Genomic DNA, 19,828 nt, shown 5'->3' on the forward strand with positions numbered 1-19,828 from the left:
TTAATTTGATATTTCTAAATTTTTAATAAAAATATAATTTAATACTCCTAAATTTTTAATAAAAATCTAATTTGACAACTCTATAGGATTTTTTCCTAAGTTCCGCCACTATGAGTATCAAAGTAAAAGTAGAAAATTTTGATACCAAATTTATAAAATATATTAACATTAAAGGAAATTACTTTTATTATTCATTTATATATATATAAAGAAAAAGTTAGGAATGAACAAACTTCATCGTTACCCATACCAATTTAAAAGATAAGGTATCACACGTACTAATACTTATACCCATATAATATTTAATCAATATAGAAATTCGTCGATTAGAAATTAACCGAATTGAAATAATAGCCGTAGAAACATATTAATTCATCATCTACTTTTAACAACACTGTAAGAGTTAAAATGTTTTATTATTATTTCTTATTATATAAAGAAAATTAAGTTACTTTAAAAGTAAATTTAACAAGTACTATTACGATTTTAAATATAATTAAATAAAAAATTAATCTATCAAGATCATAAAAATATTTAGTTATTTTTAATTAATAATAACATAAAATAAATTTTTATTCTAAATATATTCTTTAGTACTATATGAATTAAGTGTCGGTGTATTTACTTTTTATTGAGGACTAAATACTTAATAATAATATGGAAAAGATAATGCATATAAATTTAAAATATATAGCAATAATTTTTAAAGTGTTCAAAAAAAATAAAGTGTTTAAAAGTCATCGTTGTTTATAGAAGTTTGCTTCCAAATTCATCCCTTTTGAAGATAAGTTCTAGAATTCCTTTTAAATGTTATTCCTCTATTTCTGAAAACACTTCAGAACACGTGCTTCTCACATCTCTTTCCAACGTGTTTGGAAACCCAAGTTTTATTTCTTTAGAGTTTTGTCCGGAAATGATATTTGAACAAAATTTTTTAACAAGATTTTGACAAATCTGACGTGGCACCAAACTTTTAAAATTTTTCTTACAAAATTTTTTAATAAGGTAACGCTTACACGTGCGGGGTTGGTTTATTTGGAAACTGATTGAGAAAAATGAATTAGAGAGAGAAACCAAGTACTTGTCGTCGGAGTAATCGGATTCAGAGAGCCACCGAGCCGGCAAGCATTTCGCTGTCCACACCGGAAGTCACTTACACTATTCTCATACACTATCATTCATTCAGACCGTTGCATTCAGAGTTTGGTGTGGGTTTGCGGAGACTACGGCTACCTTTCGTCATCGACAGCAAGGATTTCGTCCTCCATAGCGTTGCATTGTAAGTTAGCTTTGCTTCCATTAGACACTTCCCTACGGTGTTCGATGATGATGAATTTAATTTCATTTTCGTAAAGTTTTGAGGTTTTGTGCTAAAAAGTTGGTTTTGAAGATGTTCATTTTTCATAGAAGTTTGGAAAACTGATTTGGTGGTGTTGTCGTGAGTTTTTTGTGCATTTTTAGTGGCCATTGTTGTAGTTCGCTGTTGTGTGTTCTAGAGTTGTGGCTCTTTGCAAATTTTGAAGAAAACACATGTTTTCTATTTCCATATTTGGGTCATGGTGTGTTGTTGTTTGGACTTTAAATTTGTAGTGAGTTACTTAATTGTTATTTAATTTCTAGGGTTTCAGCAGAAGGTGGTTTTCAATGTGTGGTGGTTCGCCAATGTCATGTATTCCGTGTTGTGTAAGAAATGTCCTCTGGTTTGTGTTGCACTTTGGAACAATGACATTGATCGCAATTTTTTTGCAGTAGTAGGATATGAAAACGTTATGGCTGGTTAATTTGGATTTAATGACAAGGTATTGACATGATGTTATTTCTATATTCTGTTGTGATTCTTTTGTTGTCTAAATTAAAATGAAGTATTAATTTTTTCAATTTTTTTATTGTTAGGCTCGATTGCGTACATTTTGTTACACAAAGTGCATTGCCCGAAATGAATGGATTGATCTTGGATAGCCATCGTGCAAGGATTGAAGATACACCATTCAAATAGTGTTTGCACATGCGAAAACCATTGCAGATATGTAACCCTCTTTTGCTTGAGATGTTGAAGCGTTGGTTACCTGCTCAGGAATCGTTTTGTGTGATGCAACGGTCTATCCCGTTTACTTGTGCTGACATTTGCATGTGTTTAGGATTGAGGGTTGTTGGGTTAAATGTAGATTTTGATAAAAATGTTTGTGGGGTAGTGGGTGGACTTTTGGAAGATAGAATAATAATTGTTGAAACTGTTATTGAAATCATTAAGAGTATGGTTGAGAGTGATTCTGATGAAGTTGATAATGTATGTCGTTTGTACATATTTGTTTGTTTTATTGTGCTTTACTTTCCTAGGAATTCAAAAACTATTATTCCTTGTAATGTTTTAGATGATATAGACAGGTTATCAAATTACAATTGGGGTAAAGCAGTTCATAGTTATTTGGTTAAAAGTTTAAGTCGTGCGTTTTTGGCACTCGGGCAGACAGAGCTTTGCCTAAGTGGGTCAGTAACAGTTTTGCAGGTACACAGTACTTCATTTAATTATTATTATTTATTTGTATAATGTTTAAAATGTTATAATCTAGCATGTTGTTTGGTGTAGATTTGAGGTGTAGAAAGACTTCTTTGTGTGGGCTAGAATTACAGTTAATGTTTCCGAGAATATTGGCCTGATCGGATGTTCACTTCAAGTCAAGACGCATTGAGAAGTTGTTCCAAGAGAGCCAAGTAAAAGTCCATACAATTTATGGTTTATAACAATGTTTAATATTTTTAACACTAAGTTCTTTGTTTTGGTGTTATTTTAGATATTTTGGAAATGGAGGTTGAAAGAAGAAGATAAGCAAAATAAAATGATTCGTGAAGCGTTGCAACTGAGTGAGGAACCAAACTCCAAAAAATCATGTGGATGTAAAGTTGGCTTCGACAAAAGATTTGCTAAAGAGGTTGAGAAACCATGGAAGACACCTACGAAGGATGAAGAAGGAAATGAGTGTATTGCGCGAAGAAATATCTTCTCGATGTCATGGTGGGGATGATAAAGGTGGGCAAGATGTCGAGGGAGAAGAAGGTGAGCATGATGATGAAGTTCGTCCTGATGATGCAGATGTCGTTGAAAGAATGAATGGTGATGATGTTGGGAAAGCCTTTGATTTGAACTCTGCATTCGATGTAGGCATTTCTGGTGAAGTTGAACTGCTTCAAGCCATAGTTCCATATGTTGCACAACAGCCATCAATGACTGAATTTAAAGTTGACTTCATGAAGTTGTATAGGAGTGTAACATATTTCAGTGTACCTTACAGGTATTAGTAATCTTTTTGTTCATTACTGTTATGAAGTGGTTATATAAATTTTTTTATATGTTATTAACATAGTTTAACTGTTGGGTGGTGGCCAACATCAATGGGCAGATATTGGGTATCTCTGAGTGTTGGGGTTTTGGTCTTGGAAAGAAGGTGGACAATATGGTAAGAAGCGTGTTTACAAGATTTGAATTGCTCAAGTATTTCTTACCATGAATTGTACATAATATTTTGTAAGTTATTCTATTTGGTGGGAGCACAATGATGTACTTTGAACAACGTCGATATGGTCATGTGAAAAGAATACATTTCAATCCTCTATATACAGTAAAAAGAATGTTTGGTTATGAATTATTTAGTTTGACCTTAGTTATAAATAACTAATGTTCGTTATGAATGTAGACCCATGTGTTGCACGATTCACGTAGGATGAAGGTTAAGAGACGACAATGGACATTGAAAAACTACCTTGCCTACTTTCGTTCAGGACTGATATTGTTAGAGGACATTTTGGCTGCTGATTTTGTCAGATTATTTAATTATTATGTTGTATTTTTTGTCCTAAATAGTTGTAAGGTTATTAATTATAGTTATTTTGTGTTGCATTTGTTTGCCCCAATTGTGCATGAGGATCATTGGTGGTGTTACGTTGTAAATTGTCAAGAGAAGAAGCTATTTGTGCTGGATTGGATAGGGCATTCGAACAAAAACCGTAAAAGAATAGACAACGCATGTGTAAAATTACCATTTTGTAATATTGGTTATTTATAGGTTGTCATTTATTTGTAGTTGGTTCACTTAATGAGTGCTTATTATGTTTACACTATAGGCTCATAATTTTGAATTGCTTTTTGGGATGTTGATGAAGTGTTCAGAAGATGACCGACCAAAATTTGAAGTTCAATGCGATATAATTCTCATTTTCAACTGAACTTGTGAGTGTTTACATTTCTTGTAATTCAACCATTGTTTAGTGTCACTGTAGTTTGCTAATTGAGTGTGTTTATTTATTTTATTGTGGGCCTGTTTAGATATGATTGTCACATTATTATTCTTCAAATGACGGAGTTGTGGGATGGTCATAAGAAATTTGATGGCAATAACATGCCCCATTACACCAATGTAAGTTATAGTAAGTTCATGAAGTTTATTTTTTGATTTTCTATTTGAGTTTGATGTATCTACAGTAACATATTTGTTATTTGTGTGGCAGGAACAACTACAACAGATAAGACAACAATACATTTGGGATTGGATTCTAAATGTTGACAATATGCACAGGTATGACGTCCTTCAATACTACGACGTGCTTGTAAAAAGTTAGCTGTTATTCAAAAGATAATCCTGCAAAAGACTTATACACCACCAATATCATCATCAAATTTCAAAAGATAATCATATATCAACTTAACATTAATTATTTCACCCCCAAAAATATTCCAATTGTCACTATCCACAACTATCTCATTTAAATCATTTCTTTCACCCAAAATCCTCAAACCTAACCCTAAACAAACATTTAATAGATTAAATTCCACGACTTGGCCACCAACATCAAAACTGCCCCTTCTTTCAACCCATTTATAACATAAATGACTTAAAAGATTTCTAGTTATCTTGACCAAATCATTTAACATGGTGAACCACCAAAAAGGAGTGACTGCAATATACTCCTTTTGTTGCACACTTAATCTATTGTTTAAAGCACCGATAAACTTTGTTTTGCAGCAATGACGAAATAACATCTGAAAAACATAACAAACAGGTAAACGTCATTCATTATAATTGAAGAAAGATCAATACATGACTCCAAATTAACACATCTTCTTCTCCTCAGTGCAATCAACATATTCATCACGTTTGTTGTCCATTTTGTACTCCTACACCACCATACATATTAAACAAACCACCCGCATCACAAAATATCACATGTAAAGGCAACAATAATTAATCCCACATCAATAACCTTTACACACACCAAACAACCAAATCAACCACCAACATTTAAGCAAACACAAAGATAAAATGTTCATTGACCAAGCATATCATACAAACAAAACACATCACCAACAACCACATGGAGAGCCAACAATACATTAACCACAAATCAATCAACTTTACACACACACGCCAACAAAATCAAACTCCCCCAATTCAGTCAAACTTTCAAAACTAAATTAAATCATTCTCTACCCATTTCAATCCTTTATACCAACGAAATATGTTACCTTTGGGTTAAATAAATGAAATGTGATCACAGAAGGGTTCAATGGTACGGTGGGCACGATGAAACGGTTGTCGTCAACGACTTCCGCTACTCCCTGTCTCTGGTAACCCACCCAAACAGCTGCAATGCATCCAACTTTCCACCACTAGTCTGCAGTGCTTCACTTCTCTCATTCTCTCGATGTCTTCAATGATTGTTCCTCTCTTTTTCCTTTGCAACACTTTTTCTCTCTCCGTCTCTATCTCCACCACTGCTCAAAAAATTTTCTGTATTTCGGTGTCTATCTCTCTTTCACTTTCTGCCTGCAATGCTCCAAGGGATTACTGTCTTTCACTCTCTCTGTGTCTCCTGCTATTTCGGCGAGAGTGTGGTGGAACTTCGTTTTCTCTCTCTCTTTCACTTCTCTCTTTCGCCCGTTCTCCCTTTTTCTCTCTAATTCACTTCTCCCTTTCAATTTCCAAAGAAACCAATGCCGCACATGTAACCGTTCACTTATTAAAGCTTTTTGTAATAAAAATTTTAAAAGTTTGTTGCCACGTCAAATTTGTCAAAATCTTGTTAAAACATTTTGTTCAAATATATTTTCGTTTGTCTCGTATAAAATTTTCAACAAAACAATATTTTACTTGACATTTTAAATCATTTAATTTTTTACCTTCCATATCTCTTTCTCTGTTTTCAATATCTTTTATATTTAAACCAAAGATGAGAATGAAAAAAAAACGAGAAAAATACAAACTGTGCCAAATTCCCAATAGGACAATAAAGAATGTTATACATTTTTGGTACAAACTATAAACACAATTATCAATATATGTTTTTTTTTTCAAAAATGATTGTTTGTAACTTGTTTTTAGTCTCACATTGTATATTACTTAATAATGTTTAGAATAATATGGTGTTTCATTTCCAATAATGAAAAATAAATTTGATTTAAATTGGTCCTAAAAATTTACTTGTATACATAATTGATAAAGCATTCCATTTATGATAAATTATAGTTGTTTTAATGTGAAATCAACTAACTTTGCACAATTAACAAATTTAAGAACTATATTATTATTTGATGATTAAATTGTCAAAAACAACTTTAAAAAAAATAAAGTAGTATTTTATTTTATTTTTCTTCAATACACTTGAAAATAAAAAGGAAGTAAAATCAGCCATAAAAGACAAAAACATAAAGCTTCATAAATATATATTAATTAATAATTAACCTCATAAAACAATATAAAACAAAATTAAGAAGATTATTAACCTGGTAAGAACGTCTCCGTCCCATAAATACGTCTTCCATCATCAAATCTTTGAAATTCACAAAACTTCTCTCCATCTTATTCTATCAAAAATAGTTAAATCATTATTACATACATCATTAATATCAATAAGATAAAAAAAAAAGTTAGATGATCATTTAATTATGTAACTTCTACAACAATTATTTAAAATTGTTATCATTAAGATTTCTGATTAATCATCACGTCACACTTTTTCATCATACATAAATATTAAAAACTTCAACATTATATTACATAAATGGCTAATGACGATCGATCCATATCCTCTTTCATATTTGTAGACAACTCAATCTCTCTATATTCTCTCTCATTTTTCTTTTCCAAACTCTTTGTTTATTAGAAAGTTGCTTTCTTCTCTCAGCCTTATTATTTTAAAACAAAAACCATACTAATCAAGGTTAAATATATATAAACAATTATCATAATCTCTTCATAGAGAGAATAATGATAAAAGCATCGCAAGGCAAACGTGCAACGTTACTTAAGAAATTAATTAATAAATAATGGCTTAATTAGAAAGATATTGTTCTAGAAAATCTGAAGTTATCTTATGAATCTTTTACAAGGACCTAAAATTCAAGATACGACAACCTTGATCTCATCATTGGAAGAAAAGCAATAAAAACAAGATAAACAATAAAAAATTTCATATTGGTCTTCCTATAATATTATAATTAGAAAAAGATAATATATAATAAACAAAGCTTTTCATGCATCACTCTCAAGCCAAATAATACAACTTTTAAATGAAGAAAATTCCTTACATCCTTCACCATAAATGCCCAATAATACCCTTTTCCAACTCTAGCCACTTTGAACACCAATAATATTTTGTTTTGTTGTATAAGATTAATGTCACAATAAGTTGGAAAAAATGAATTTCCTTTTAGCAATCCACACTTTTTGCACAATTACTCCTTAAAGATTTTCTTTTACTCTTATTTTTAAAGAAAAAAATATAATTTCCAAAATTGGAGCACAAGGTGTGTCCAAATGTAGCTCTTACTCTATTGATCTAATTTTCTAACCATTTGAGACTTGGATTAAAAATACATCAGTAATGGCTTTTGGAATCTATAATTTCTTTAATTTGTACAAGCTTGGTTGAATATAATTGATTCTTTCCAAAGAGATTATTTAAAAGATACAATACCAATGAAACATAAATTTATGAGTTCCGATCCTTATGTTAAAATCCTTATACTATAGTTAAAATGATTGAAAGAAGATGTTCCATTGAGTCGGTATGAAAATTTTTAGGAATTGAAGTCTTAAAATTAGACATTTTTCTACTTCTTCTCTTACTTCTGTAGCTGCACCATCAACCAAAATCTTAACCACATTAGGATACTAATTAGCCTTCTATGTTCAGATTTTATTTAGAATATAAGTGCTTTTTTGATTTGGTGCGTGAAGTCTCAGATCCATGTTTCTGTATTAAACAAAAAATGCTGTTCTAATTTTTACTGCGAATTTACTTTCACAGTAAAAGCATACAAACATAAACCACAACATCAAAATCAGTTTTATTCTGCTTTATCCATTCTCATCCAGACACACACAAGTAAAATTATATTATGATTGCAACATTTAGAAGACAAATGGAATGACAGCCTTAACATTCTGAGGAAAATCTTCAAACTTGGAAACATACCATTTCCTAGTGGAGTAACTCCTACCCAGCAAGTACAAATTAGTGCCTATAGCGAAAGAGAATGCGTATAGTGTCTGAGAAATGAAGAAGATTCCATAAAACACAATGATCTCAAAGAGGTAATGGGGGCAGATCACAAGCCCAAAAAGGCCACCCTTTGGAATCTTGTACTCTTTTTCACCCTCTTTCCTTAAGTTGGATAGAAGATAGTGGTGGTAGAAGTTGCAAATGATGGCTACCACAAAAATTACAGTGCCAGGATACAACAGATTCATTGGTGGCTCTGGAAGGCCATTTGTGAGGTGTTGAGAATAGGTCATAGTTGCTGCTGATAGGAAATAACTCAGAGTGATGGGGATTGCAGATTCAAGAGTCATGCCTCCACTGTATTTGTGAATAAACAGAACCTGCACATCACCAAACATTCTTACTTGAACTAAAATCCAGTAAAAGAACAAGTATATGACATAATCAATTAATTGTTGCAAGATACTTGTAGAGTATAGTCCAGAAGTTCTCCCCAAAAATATGGTGGATTGATTGATAAAAAGTCAAAGTTGGAACAGAGAAAATGATACAGATTGAGAAAATTACATGTTTGATCATGAATGATATCATACAGAAGAAATTCAGACATAGATTCTAAACTTCAAACCTTGTACTATACTAGGTGTTGTTTTTATGCATAGTAGCATAAGGAAAGTGTTACCTCAAAGACCCTCTTGAAGAAATGGAAAGTAACAGCAGATTGAAGGATGATGGACCTCAAACTTTGAGGAGGAAAGATCCAGAAGGATGCAAGGCCAGCGAGGAAAGCAGGAGTGTACAAGAGAAGCATGCCAACTTTACTTGGCAACTTGATCTGCTTTTGTGCAGAGGGATTAGCATTCCAAAACTTAGAATAGTTCAAATGCTTCCCTTTAATTTCTGACAGGAAAGAACTCACAAGTATCACGAAGCTTATCACTGTCAACCCCGAAACCACCACAGAAGGTGGCGGTGGGAACATGAAGCTCAACAAAACAGACATCACAATGGCGGTGTATGCTAATTCTACCCTCTCTTCAGACCTTGTTTTGTTTCTCAGACTCAGCTAAAGAAAATGCATCATAATGGTTCACTTATATAGTTAATTACATATTATGTTGAAATAATTATAGTGGGATCCACATCGATTGGGTTTGTGATTAAAGCAGAACAGAATCATGAATGGAATAAACCAACTTGTCAAACACGTGAAAATTATATTAGTAAATATTTTGTATCTGTTTTTTTTTTTTTAATTTTAAAATGTCTGTCGATTATAATTCAACTCATCTAACTTTTTAATAAACAAGTAAGAAATGTAATAAGTGATTGATAAAAGAACGAGATGATAAAAAATGAAATTGAGAAAGATGAAAGGAAAGTTGTATTTGCTTATATTTTTGGGCTAAATTATATAATTTTCATTTATCTTATTTATAAGATTAATTCAATCTGGTCATTTTTCTTTTTGAAAAAGTTACTTACTCTTTTATCTTTTAAATTTTAGGATTATTCTAAAATGGCTATTGTTTTAAATTTTAAGATAGGATTCCAACCATTTTTCCCCACTAATTAAAGATACAAACTTGTTATGGTAATTCACCTACATATTAAAAAATGAAAATGAATGTGATAATATTTAGTTGAAAACTTATTCCCACAAATGGTCTAAAAAATAATATGATATTGAAAATTTTCAATTGTTGCTGGTGAATCAGTAGAAAATATTACTAATTTAATTTGATATATTAAAAGTCAATTAGTATTTTATATCAAGTATATTAAGATGGCATTAATAGGAACCACCACACTTTGTAAAATGTCTTTACAAGTTATTACAAAACAAGTTTGAAATTAGCAAATATTTTGGATGTGATTATCTAATAATTTGCATATTATCATGGTATTTGTTCTTTAGTATAAAAGAGAATAATGGCAACCAAAAAGGACAAGACTCAGCAATTTTTGTATTGAGAGAAAAAGAAATATACGGAATCAGGGGATGAGGGAAGACAGACACGTGTAAATTTGAAGGTCGATTGATTTGACACGATATGCAATTTCCTTGATTTTTAACTTTGCAATTTAAACCCAAAAAAAATACAATTGTAATGGGTTTTTCAAAGTTAAATAATTTATAAATAATAAAAATTAGCTAAAGTCAATAGAAAATTATTCATTGTTAATAATAAATACTTGTTGTATTTAAAGGATGAAAATTTTAAAGTTAAGAAAATATGAAAAAATGTATTAGTAAATTTAGAATTAATTATATATTTTATTATGTGACATCACATATTAGCATTTTAAAATTAATAAAATAGTACGCTTCTTTATAATATAAAAACAAGTAATATAGTGTATAAGGTATATTAATAGAATTTTGTAAAAGATTATAAACATACATCATGTATATACTTAAACTTAACTAATAAACTCTATACAAAACTAACCGCTTAATAAAATTTTTCGAGACCTTCCACTACTCTAATTAATAACTCCTCACTCACTAGAAGTGTCTTTATACTTGCAATTTCATCTACTCCCACCAAATAGGTAATCATTGTAAAAAAAGAGACGAACAACACAAGAAGACACAAAAACACACAAGGTAAGCTAGTATTCAAAAGAAATATTAATACATATATTTATATCTTCCTAAAAAAAACTACAACATGGTATGTGTCATATCTATATCTATAATCACACAAGAAGTTGATACTAAACTCAATTATCCTGATACATGTCATAGATATAGGTATCACTGAACGTATGCAACTATGACGATCTCTAGACTCCGCAGAATATAAGACACAAGGGGTCATCACCCAACCACAAAAGGTTAATCCTAGCATATAACCAGAGAACAAATCGATAGACTATAACCTCCTACTACTCTCACCGCATAATCAATTCTACTCTATGTGAGTTTGAATGGTTATTAGAGTTCATGATACCTCCTTCCAGACTCCACTATATCAAGGCATACACTAACAATAACAACAAAGGAATTTCCCTTGAAATCCTTCAAACTTCATCATATATGTTCATCACATTACCTTATATTCAATTTATCATAATAAGAACCATGAACATACTTCATATAAATCCCAAAATAACTTTAAAAAGTTAAATCAAGCATAATAGTTAAAACAAGGCATCGGACACTCAACACTAGCGCTCAAAGTCATTTGCCTAGTAAAAACAAATGCTCAATGCCAGCATATAACGCTCAAAGTCATGGAAATTAATTACTCCCAAACCTGTAGAGGTCTTTAGCGCTCAGCGACGTCTAGCCAACACTCAATGTTATTCGGCTCGTAAAAATAAACGCTTAGCGCTGTCACATGAGGCTTAGTATATCAGAAAAACTAGATTTTTGTGTTATGATTTAGGTAAATTTGGGCTATCTAATAGCTCAATTTGGTACTTCTCTCTTATCACTTCATTTCAAAAAAAATTTCACCAATTAGATGTGGTACCAAATTGCTAATTGAACCATAATCTTAATTACCTAATTCACACACTAAGGTAAAACCATAAGCATTCAACATACCAATTTTTTCAACCATCATACTATATCAGAATTGATCAATCACAGCCAATCTCGTACATGTTATATCAGAATTCATCAATCACAACCAATCTCATTCCTTAATTTATAAGCATCAACATGCAACCATCAATTTTCACCAGACTCACTCACATAGACAAAAACTAACTTCCCTTACTTGACAAAACGACTTAATTGACCCAAACAGCTCAACAGACTCAAGGAACACCAAAACACCTTCAACTCTACACTAAACGCTCTATCTATATCTAGGAACAACACAAGAACGATCAAGACTCACCATTACAATCACTGATCAACTGAGACTCATATAGAAGATTAAAAGAACACATGCAAGTAGAAAAGCCTCACATGCAACAAAAACTAAAAGAAAACCAAGGAAAAATGGCTGAAATTTAACTTACGCGAACAAAGAAATTGATCGGTCCAAATTGAAGTGCTCGCGATAAGAATCACTCCTACAGTATCAAATCTTCAATCAGGCGAACAAAGGAGGAGAAGCCTTAGAGAGAAGTCAGTGAAAGTCTAGAAAAGTGGTTTTTAGAGAGATGAAAAAGAAATTATGGATTTTAAAATAATGAAACTCGTTTATAACAATTCAATTTATACTAACAATTTTTAGTATTAAAATACTCGAATTTCACTATTTTTAAACTACTAGTACTTCTAAATTGTAAATTAATTGTTTCTTTTTTTAGTCCATCGTTATAACTTAATACTAATTGTCATTAAAATCATATCATACCAATATTGTCTAATTACACTATTTTAAATCTCATCTCACCGATCACAAAAGATATAATTTGAGGATATAATACTAAAAAATTAAGTGTATTTCATCTGAAAGAAAGAAGAAGTATAAATATGATTTTCTAACCCAGGACAAACATATTCTTATATTTTATTGTTGTGGTAAAGTTTACTCAAAATCTTAGAAAAACACCTCATACTATATAACATTCCTCCTATATGGCTTCTCATTTCAACTAACATCTTTTATTAAGAGTTTTAATTATATGGTTTTAGTTCTACCTTCAGGTAATTAGTAGATTAATTCTTTTTTTTTATCTCATGTCCCATGAAGGGAAATATTATTGTGTTTTGCAATCTTCTCTCTTTTATGTATTCAAAAGATGACCCTTATAGTTTTTCAATCTTCTCTATTTTATGAAAAACAAAAGAACAAATGAAACAAAATTATTATAACTATATGATTATCTTTTTTGCAGGACCAGTTGTTGCAAAACCACTCTCAACATACGAGTGAAGAGTGATCCACCACTATATTACAATGGACTTAAATGCAATTTAGGAACTAATTTTGTACAATATGTTGCAACGGACAAAGATCTAAACATTTTGTATGTGTTAAGTAAGGAACATTTTTTGTTTGTTGATGTCAATAAAATTACAATATTGTACCAATTTTTATGAGAGAACTAAATAAAATGTATCTTTTGCTTTAAATATCGATTTTTTTATGATTACAAATAACATATAGAAGTTTGAAAAATAAATAACTATGAAATAATACTGAGAGTTTAAACAATAAATAATTATGGAGTAAATTGAATTTTAATTATGATTTACCTGTGTTTTTGAAATTTCATCAAATTAATGGATTCACTAAAACTCTGAAATGTCCAAAGTACGATATTTTGTAAGATAACCACTTTTTTCTCAAATTTTTAGATGAATGGACTAAATATCATTTTTGTAGAGATTACAATTTTCTGAATTCTTCTTTGAAATGCATTCTAGCAATTTTATTACCATAACAAATAATACATAAGAATTTAAACAACAAAAAATTATGAAATTGTAAGACCCACTTAATTCTGCACCAATATTTTAAAGGTCTTCCCTAATCAGTTGGGCCTAAGGCTGGCCCATAGGGTGTCCAAGACCCTAAACTGCCTTAACCACTTCATTCTCTACACTTTTCAGAAAAACAACCCATTTCCCCCCTCTTAGAACAACAGCCGTGCTCTGCTAGGGTTTGGTCTCAATCTTGGTCTAGCTAGCTCAACCATTTTCTGCTCCACGTAAGTTGTTTTCCAACTCATACTCTTTCTTTTTCCAGTTTGAGTTTCGTGTTTCCAACTAGAGCTAACTGTAGTACCTTGTCCTTGCTCTGGTGTCACTGTTTCTAGCTCACAAAACTGTTCTTGGAGCTGTGTGCTTTCTACTTGTGCCTACACCCTTCACAGTGACTTCCGTTGAGGTAAGGGAAGCTAGGGTTTACAACTTTTCATGATTTTTCCATGTTTTCTAGGTGTAAACCATATTCATGAGGTATGCTTGCTGTTATGGTTGCTTGCCATTGGTTGAACTGTGATTTTGGTATTGTTTCTGTATTTTGCATGCGTGAACAATGGAGGAACCTAGTATTTTCCCCAAACAAGCGAGTCTCGCCCAAGCGAGAGTACCAGATGTTGCTTCTTGGATCTTGCGCGAGTTATCGCTCACGACGAGCTCCTGTTTTGAGTGAGAGTCGATCTCGCTCAAGCGAGGAGGTCTCGCCTAAGTGAGAGAACGCGAATGCCACTGTTTCCACTTTTCGAGCTCTCGCCTAGACGAAAAGAGCTCGCCTGAGCGAGAAAATCCTCTCGCCTAGGCGAGGCCTTTTAGCTTGAGCGAGAACTGGGCGAGAATGTGCTCAAGTCCTGTTTTCCCCTCTGTTCTTAGATGATTGTCACATGTTTGGTTGGATTACTATGTTAAAGCATGAAATGATTGATTTTGCATGTGTTGAATGGTTCATGGACTGGAAATAATAAGTTTGGTATGATCTTAGTATGAAACATGAATTAATGGTTGGTTATAAATGTTGGCATGGAATTGGTATGCATGATAACTATATAATGGGTTGGTGAGACATGATTTTATGTGGTTTAGGACGTAATTCCATGAATCTCTAGGTGAGATCTCATGGTGGTGCCTCATTAGTCAGGACGTAATTCCATGATGGTTTCGTGGTGGTGCCTCATTGGTTAGGACGTAATTCCACGATGGTTGTGTGGTGGTGCCTCATGGTCAGGATGTAATTCCATGACTCCTGTTAGTGGGAGTTCATGGTGATGTCTCATACTTAGGATGTAATTCCACGAAGTTCATGGTGGTGCCTCATTATATAATTTAGTAAGGATTCAAGTAAGGATTGCATCCTGACACTCTAAAGAGTCAGTTAGTCTCACGTAGAGCGTACTGACTCAAGTGGTGAGAGTAGCAGGAGGCCCTAGTCTTTGGCAAGATAATGGCCTTAGATGTTTGAAGGCTAACCTTGTGAATGGTAGGGTGAAACCCATTGCCAATTGGCTTTGCAGAGTAGTAGAGGCCACCACAAGTGCAAGCATTCGGTGAATCCGACTGATTATATGTATTCGGATAATCGTGTCTTGAGTCTTAGTGTCTTTTTTGCTGGTCATCACATGTTGGATTGATGTATGTATCTTTGCTTTTAAAATTGTATGCAATGGTATGATAAAATGTTCTTCTACTCTAGCTTACCACTTTTGTTTTGCTTGTGTGTTTGTTGTGGTTTTCTTCTTTTACGATGATCATCAATTTATTGATGTGAGCATATGGGAGGACTCCTCATGGTCATCAGTGTGATGGAAATTTCATTGCTTAGCTCGTCTTGGATCATATCTTTTTCTTTTTTTTAGTTTCTTTAGGGTTGTAGCCCATGTATTGTCTTGCTCTTTGAGCATTTATTTTGAATATTGTTTATCTTTTTCCCTGCCTTGTTATTGGCATCGTGGTGTGGCCTAATATTTCATTCTAAGTACCTTAGATATTTGTAAGGAGTGACATTATACTTTATAACTTTGCTTCTTATATTATCTTGTGTGACGTTTCATTTAATTAAGTTTATTATTTAAATGGGACTTTACAGATTATCGATCTCCAGCAGACCACCCTTCCCTCCATTTCCTCCATTTTTACAACACCGAACCACCCATCTTAATTCGCTATTGGGTTTATACTGTTTGTACCCTATGTTTACTTTATGCATCCCTAATTTATTGTTGGACTTTCATTTTCTGCACCTCTTGATTGCCCTTTATTTCTTTTTGGACTGTTTAGCTCTACGCACCCCTTTTTCAGTTCTTTACATCCATATACTTGTTGGTAGGCCATGTTTTATCGTTCGCCACACCACGGTCTACTATTTGCTTTCATACGCTATTAGCACGCTACTTATTGTTCGCACCCTTATTTTTTATTACTGTTCGCACGCCTCGCCCTAATTTTTTTTTTTTAAATTAAGTTTCTATTTCAATCTTTACAACACTTATTTTACCATTAATACTTTAATTTAGTTGTCTTTATTTTTAACATTTTAAAATATTCACTTCTAATTTAAATATTTTCAAATTTTAAAATCAGTTTGGCTGTATTTCTCATTTAATTATTTATAAATTTTAAAATCACTTTAGATCTACTTCTAATTTAATTATTTCTAATATTTTAAATCATTTTAGATATATTTCTAATTTGATAATTTTAAAATTATTTAGAATTATTTTATATATATTCATAAATTTGGTGTTGTGAAATATTATATTAAAATTAAAAATGATAATAATTTTTTTCCGTCCAAAAATGTTTTCTTACAAAATATTTTATCTCTTATTCTCCATCATATATGGAGATACGTAGGTTCATGTTAATTCCGTTCACTTTCAAAAAATTCAAAATTTTCAAAAGCATTTTTTAAATAGTTTTTATTTTGAACTACATGGTCCTAATTTTTTATTTTAAATGAGAAAACGTAAAAGCGGGTTAACCTTGAACTATCCAAAAATTAAAATTATATTTTTGTTTCTTTTATATCATTTTTTTTCTTATCTTTTGAAAAGTTAAACTTTTAAAAAAAATAACATTCATTTCTCATATGTAAAAAAAAGCACCGTTTTATGACGAATGTTATAAACTGATAAGATAATAATAATTTACATAATTTGTCGTGTTTAAGAAAAAGTAGTAATTTTTCCTAAAAAAAGCGACTCTTACAACTTCTTAAATACAAAACCCATCGGTTATTTGTGTGTTGAAGAATTTAAGTATAAATTTAAATTTTACAGTGTATCTAAGTTTTATATCTCTTGCAAAATAGTTAATGTACAAGTAGTAATTAAAGTTCAAAGTTGACTTGTTAATATATTTTGAAAGTTCAAATATATATAAATATATATATATATATATTCAAACAATCATAATATAAAAACTTAACTCTGACATTATATCTATAATTAAATCAAACAGCTAAATTTATTTATTACTTTTATTTATTCTCATTATATCTTGAGAACAATTCCTATAAATTTTAATATTTACATAAGCTTATGACAAAGATTATGACATTCAAACTATTTCACTCTTATCAACCTCTTATAAACCTTGCATTAACTAACTAGAATTCTTAAAATTAACTTCTATTATGTTATATATGAAATCAATATTTTCAATGTCCAATATATTGAAATATATTACTACGTAAGCATCATCACTAATCATTACATTTTATATATTTACAATAAATACATCTATAATAAACAATAGTTTTTTATTTTTGTTGAAATTATTTTTAAATAGAAAAAAAAGTCCTCTATGTAGAAAATATAAGCAAAAAGATCACCAAAATTAATGATAAAGAAATATATATATATATATATATATATATATATATATATATATATATATATATTATTGAATTTAAATTTCTACAATTTTTTTTTTGTGAGAGAATCACCGTCCTTTTCTTTAGTGAGGAGGTTATACATCCAATTTTTGATTCACCAAATGTTTGGGTTTCTAATCTATGATCTTATGCCACTTCTTTAGTGAGGACTATTTTTTAGGTACCCCATCTACGAGACCTATAAATCAAAGGAAATATTTAACTGTACTTTTATTACTAAATTCATTAAAAGAGTTAAATATTAAAGAAAAGTTAAAAAAAAAAAAAAAACAGAGAAGTGAACTTTTAATTTTCCATTTTCATCTCTAATGTTGGATTTATAGTGGGAACTTTGTGTTTTGTTTTTAACTTAAACTAAACATTGCATGGTACATGTCTCACTCATGCTTTACTATGATTCTTTCATTTTAGAAATATGCTTGTCATTGCAACGTTGAGGACAGAGTTTGGTGACAATAAGTTGAAGAAGTGGGAACATTAGTGGAAGACATCGAGGATACAGCTGCTTGTTCTTCAGTAAAAGTGAAAATAGTTTGAGTAAATGTGTGACATGTTATTTGTTTATTTTAATTATGCTTTTGGATCATTTATAACAATACATATTACTACTTTTTATTTATATTTCGACCAAAAGTCAATGATTTATTTTATTTTATTTTTTTTATTCATCTAATATTGTTTACAATAGATATTACTTATAATTATAATTTTTCTTTATTTTAGTTAATTTTAATTTCAAAATAAATTATGAAATATATAATAAATGTTTTTTTTAATCCATGCATAAACAATACGATGATTGTTATTTGTCCATAACCGTTGAATACAATGATTAATAGGATGTCACATTGTTTAATTTAATGAAAAACTTCATGATGTCTCCCTAACTACTTCACTTATGATAAAGAGTTATACACTTTAGTGCGAGTCCTTCAAACTTAGAAATACTACTTAGTGTCCAAAGAGTCAAAGGTAGTTTTGTAAAGGGACACGAGGGGGCATGATCCCCCAATTCTTTTTAAAATTATATGTTTATATATTAGAAATTTATAATTTTTAAAATTTTTAAAATTGTATATTATGTTTCTTTCTATCTTTTATAAAGTACAATATTTAATGTAAATAAATAATAAAACATAAAATCAAATACAATAAAAAATAAAAATATTTATTAAGATGGTTTTTTATTTTCTTTTGATTTTCTCATGAATTGTATTCATCTCTTACTCTCAACTATTTTCTTTTTGTTCCTAAAGAAAAGATGGAAGCTAGACACAAACTAATTATTTTTGCTCCCATCTCTTATTTGTTTTCTTCCATTCTTGAAAAAAAGAAGATAAATGTCTCTTTTCTCACTTGATACTTAAATCTTAGTTTGATAGTTAGCATTATAATATAGAAGAAAAAATAATGTACTGTATTTTTCATAATCAACTTTTTTATTGTGACTTGATTATCATATATTTTCCTTATAGTAATTATGTCTCAAATTTTTATTAGATTATGATAAATTATTTTTTATTCTTAAACTTGAAAAAAAAACAAGTATGTTGATAAAGAGATGATTAATTTATAATTTCAACTGCAACATTTTATTGTTGATGCTCCTAACCATCCATATTTGAAGAATTTATCAACTATTATTAGATTATGTCACTTTTTGCAAGAACAGACATATCAAAGACATTTTACTTGATTGATCGTCTAATTCATCATATTTTATCTCTTCAAGTATCATTTCCTACAATAAATATTATCAAAATAATATTGCAGAATAAATGAAAAATGAATTTCTTGCCAGCAGTATGGTTATTTACATTGAAAAGGGAATAACTGAAAAGTTTAGTTCTTATTCAATTATTGATGAGTCTAAACTTTTTGAGTATATTATTTTGGCTCTCCAAAATTATTGACCAATATCCGCCACTGCAAGGAGTTTGTTATTCATAGTGACCTTGAATCGCTCAAGTATTTAAAGGGTCCCACGGTGGCGGTGGGTGTCAAATGTGAATTAAAACAAAAATTTTCAGGTACTTCTTTTATGTGTGTAA

General features: G+C 30.6%; 1 protein-coding gene and 1 long non-coding RNA gene across 3 annotated transcripts; both read right to left on the reverse strand.

The window, feature by feature from the left end:
• Nucleotides 1–4,521: 4,521 nt before the first annotated feature.
• Nucleotides 4,522–6,192, reverse strand: LOC114182645 (uncharacterized). 2 transcript variants are annotated; one of them, XR_014994195.1, is made up of 2 exons: nucleotides 5,519–6,192; nucleotides 4,522–5,035 (listed from the first exon to the last, which is right to left on the reverse strand). It is a non-coding gene; the product is annotated as an uncharacterized LOC114182645 (long non-coding RNA). The 2 variants fall into 2 exon arrangements; XR_003604155.2 differs by having other exon boundaries at nucleotides 4,522–5,170.
• A 2,125-nt stretch (nucleotides 6,193–8,317) lies between these two features.
• Nucleotides 8,318–9,580, reverse strand: LOC114181239 (steroid 5-alpha-reductase DET2-like). The gene is made up of 2 exons (XM_028067642.2): nucleotides 9,179–9,580; nucleotides 8,318–8,876 (listed from the first exon to the last, which is right to left on the reverse strand). The coding sequence occupies exons 1-2, from the start codon at nucleotides 9,497–9,499 to the stop codon at nucleotides 8,406–8,408; spliced, it is 792 nt and encodes a 263-aa protein (XP_027923443.1). The 5' UTR covers nucleotides 9,500–9,580; the 3' UTR covers nucleotides 8,318–8,405.
• Nucleotides 9,581–19,828: the final 10,248 nt, after the last annotated feature.

The sequence above is a fragment of the Vigna unguiculata genome, chromosome 4 (assembly GCF_037176805.1).
Source record: "Vigna unguiculata cultivar grain cowpea cultivar isolate G323 ecotype 2 chromosome 4, ASM3717680v1, whole genome shotgun sequence".
In the NCBI taxonomy this organism is placed as follows: Eukaryota; Viridiplantae; Streptophyta; class Magnoliopsida; order Fabales; family Fabaceae; genus Vigna; species Vigna unguiculata.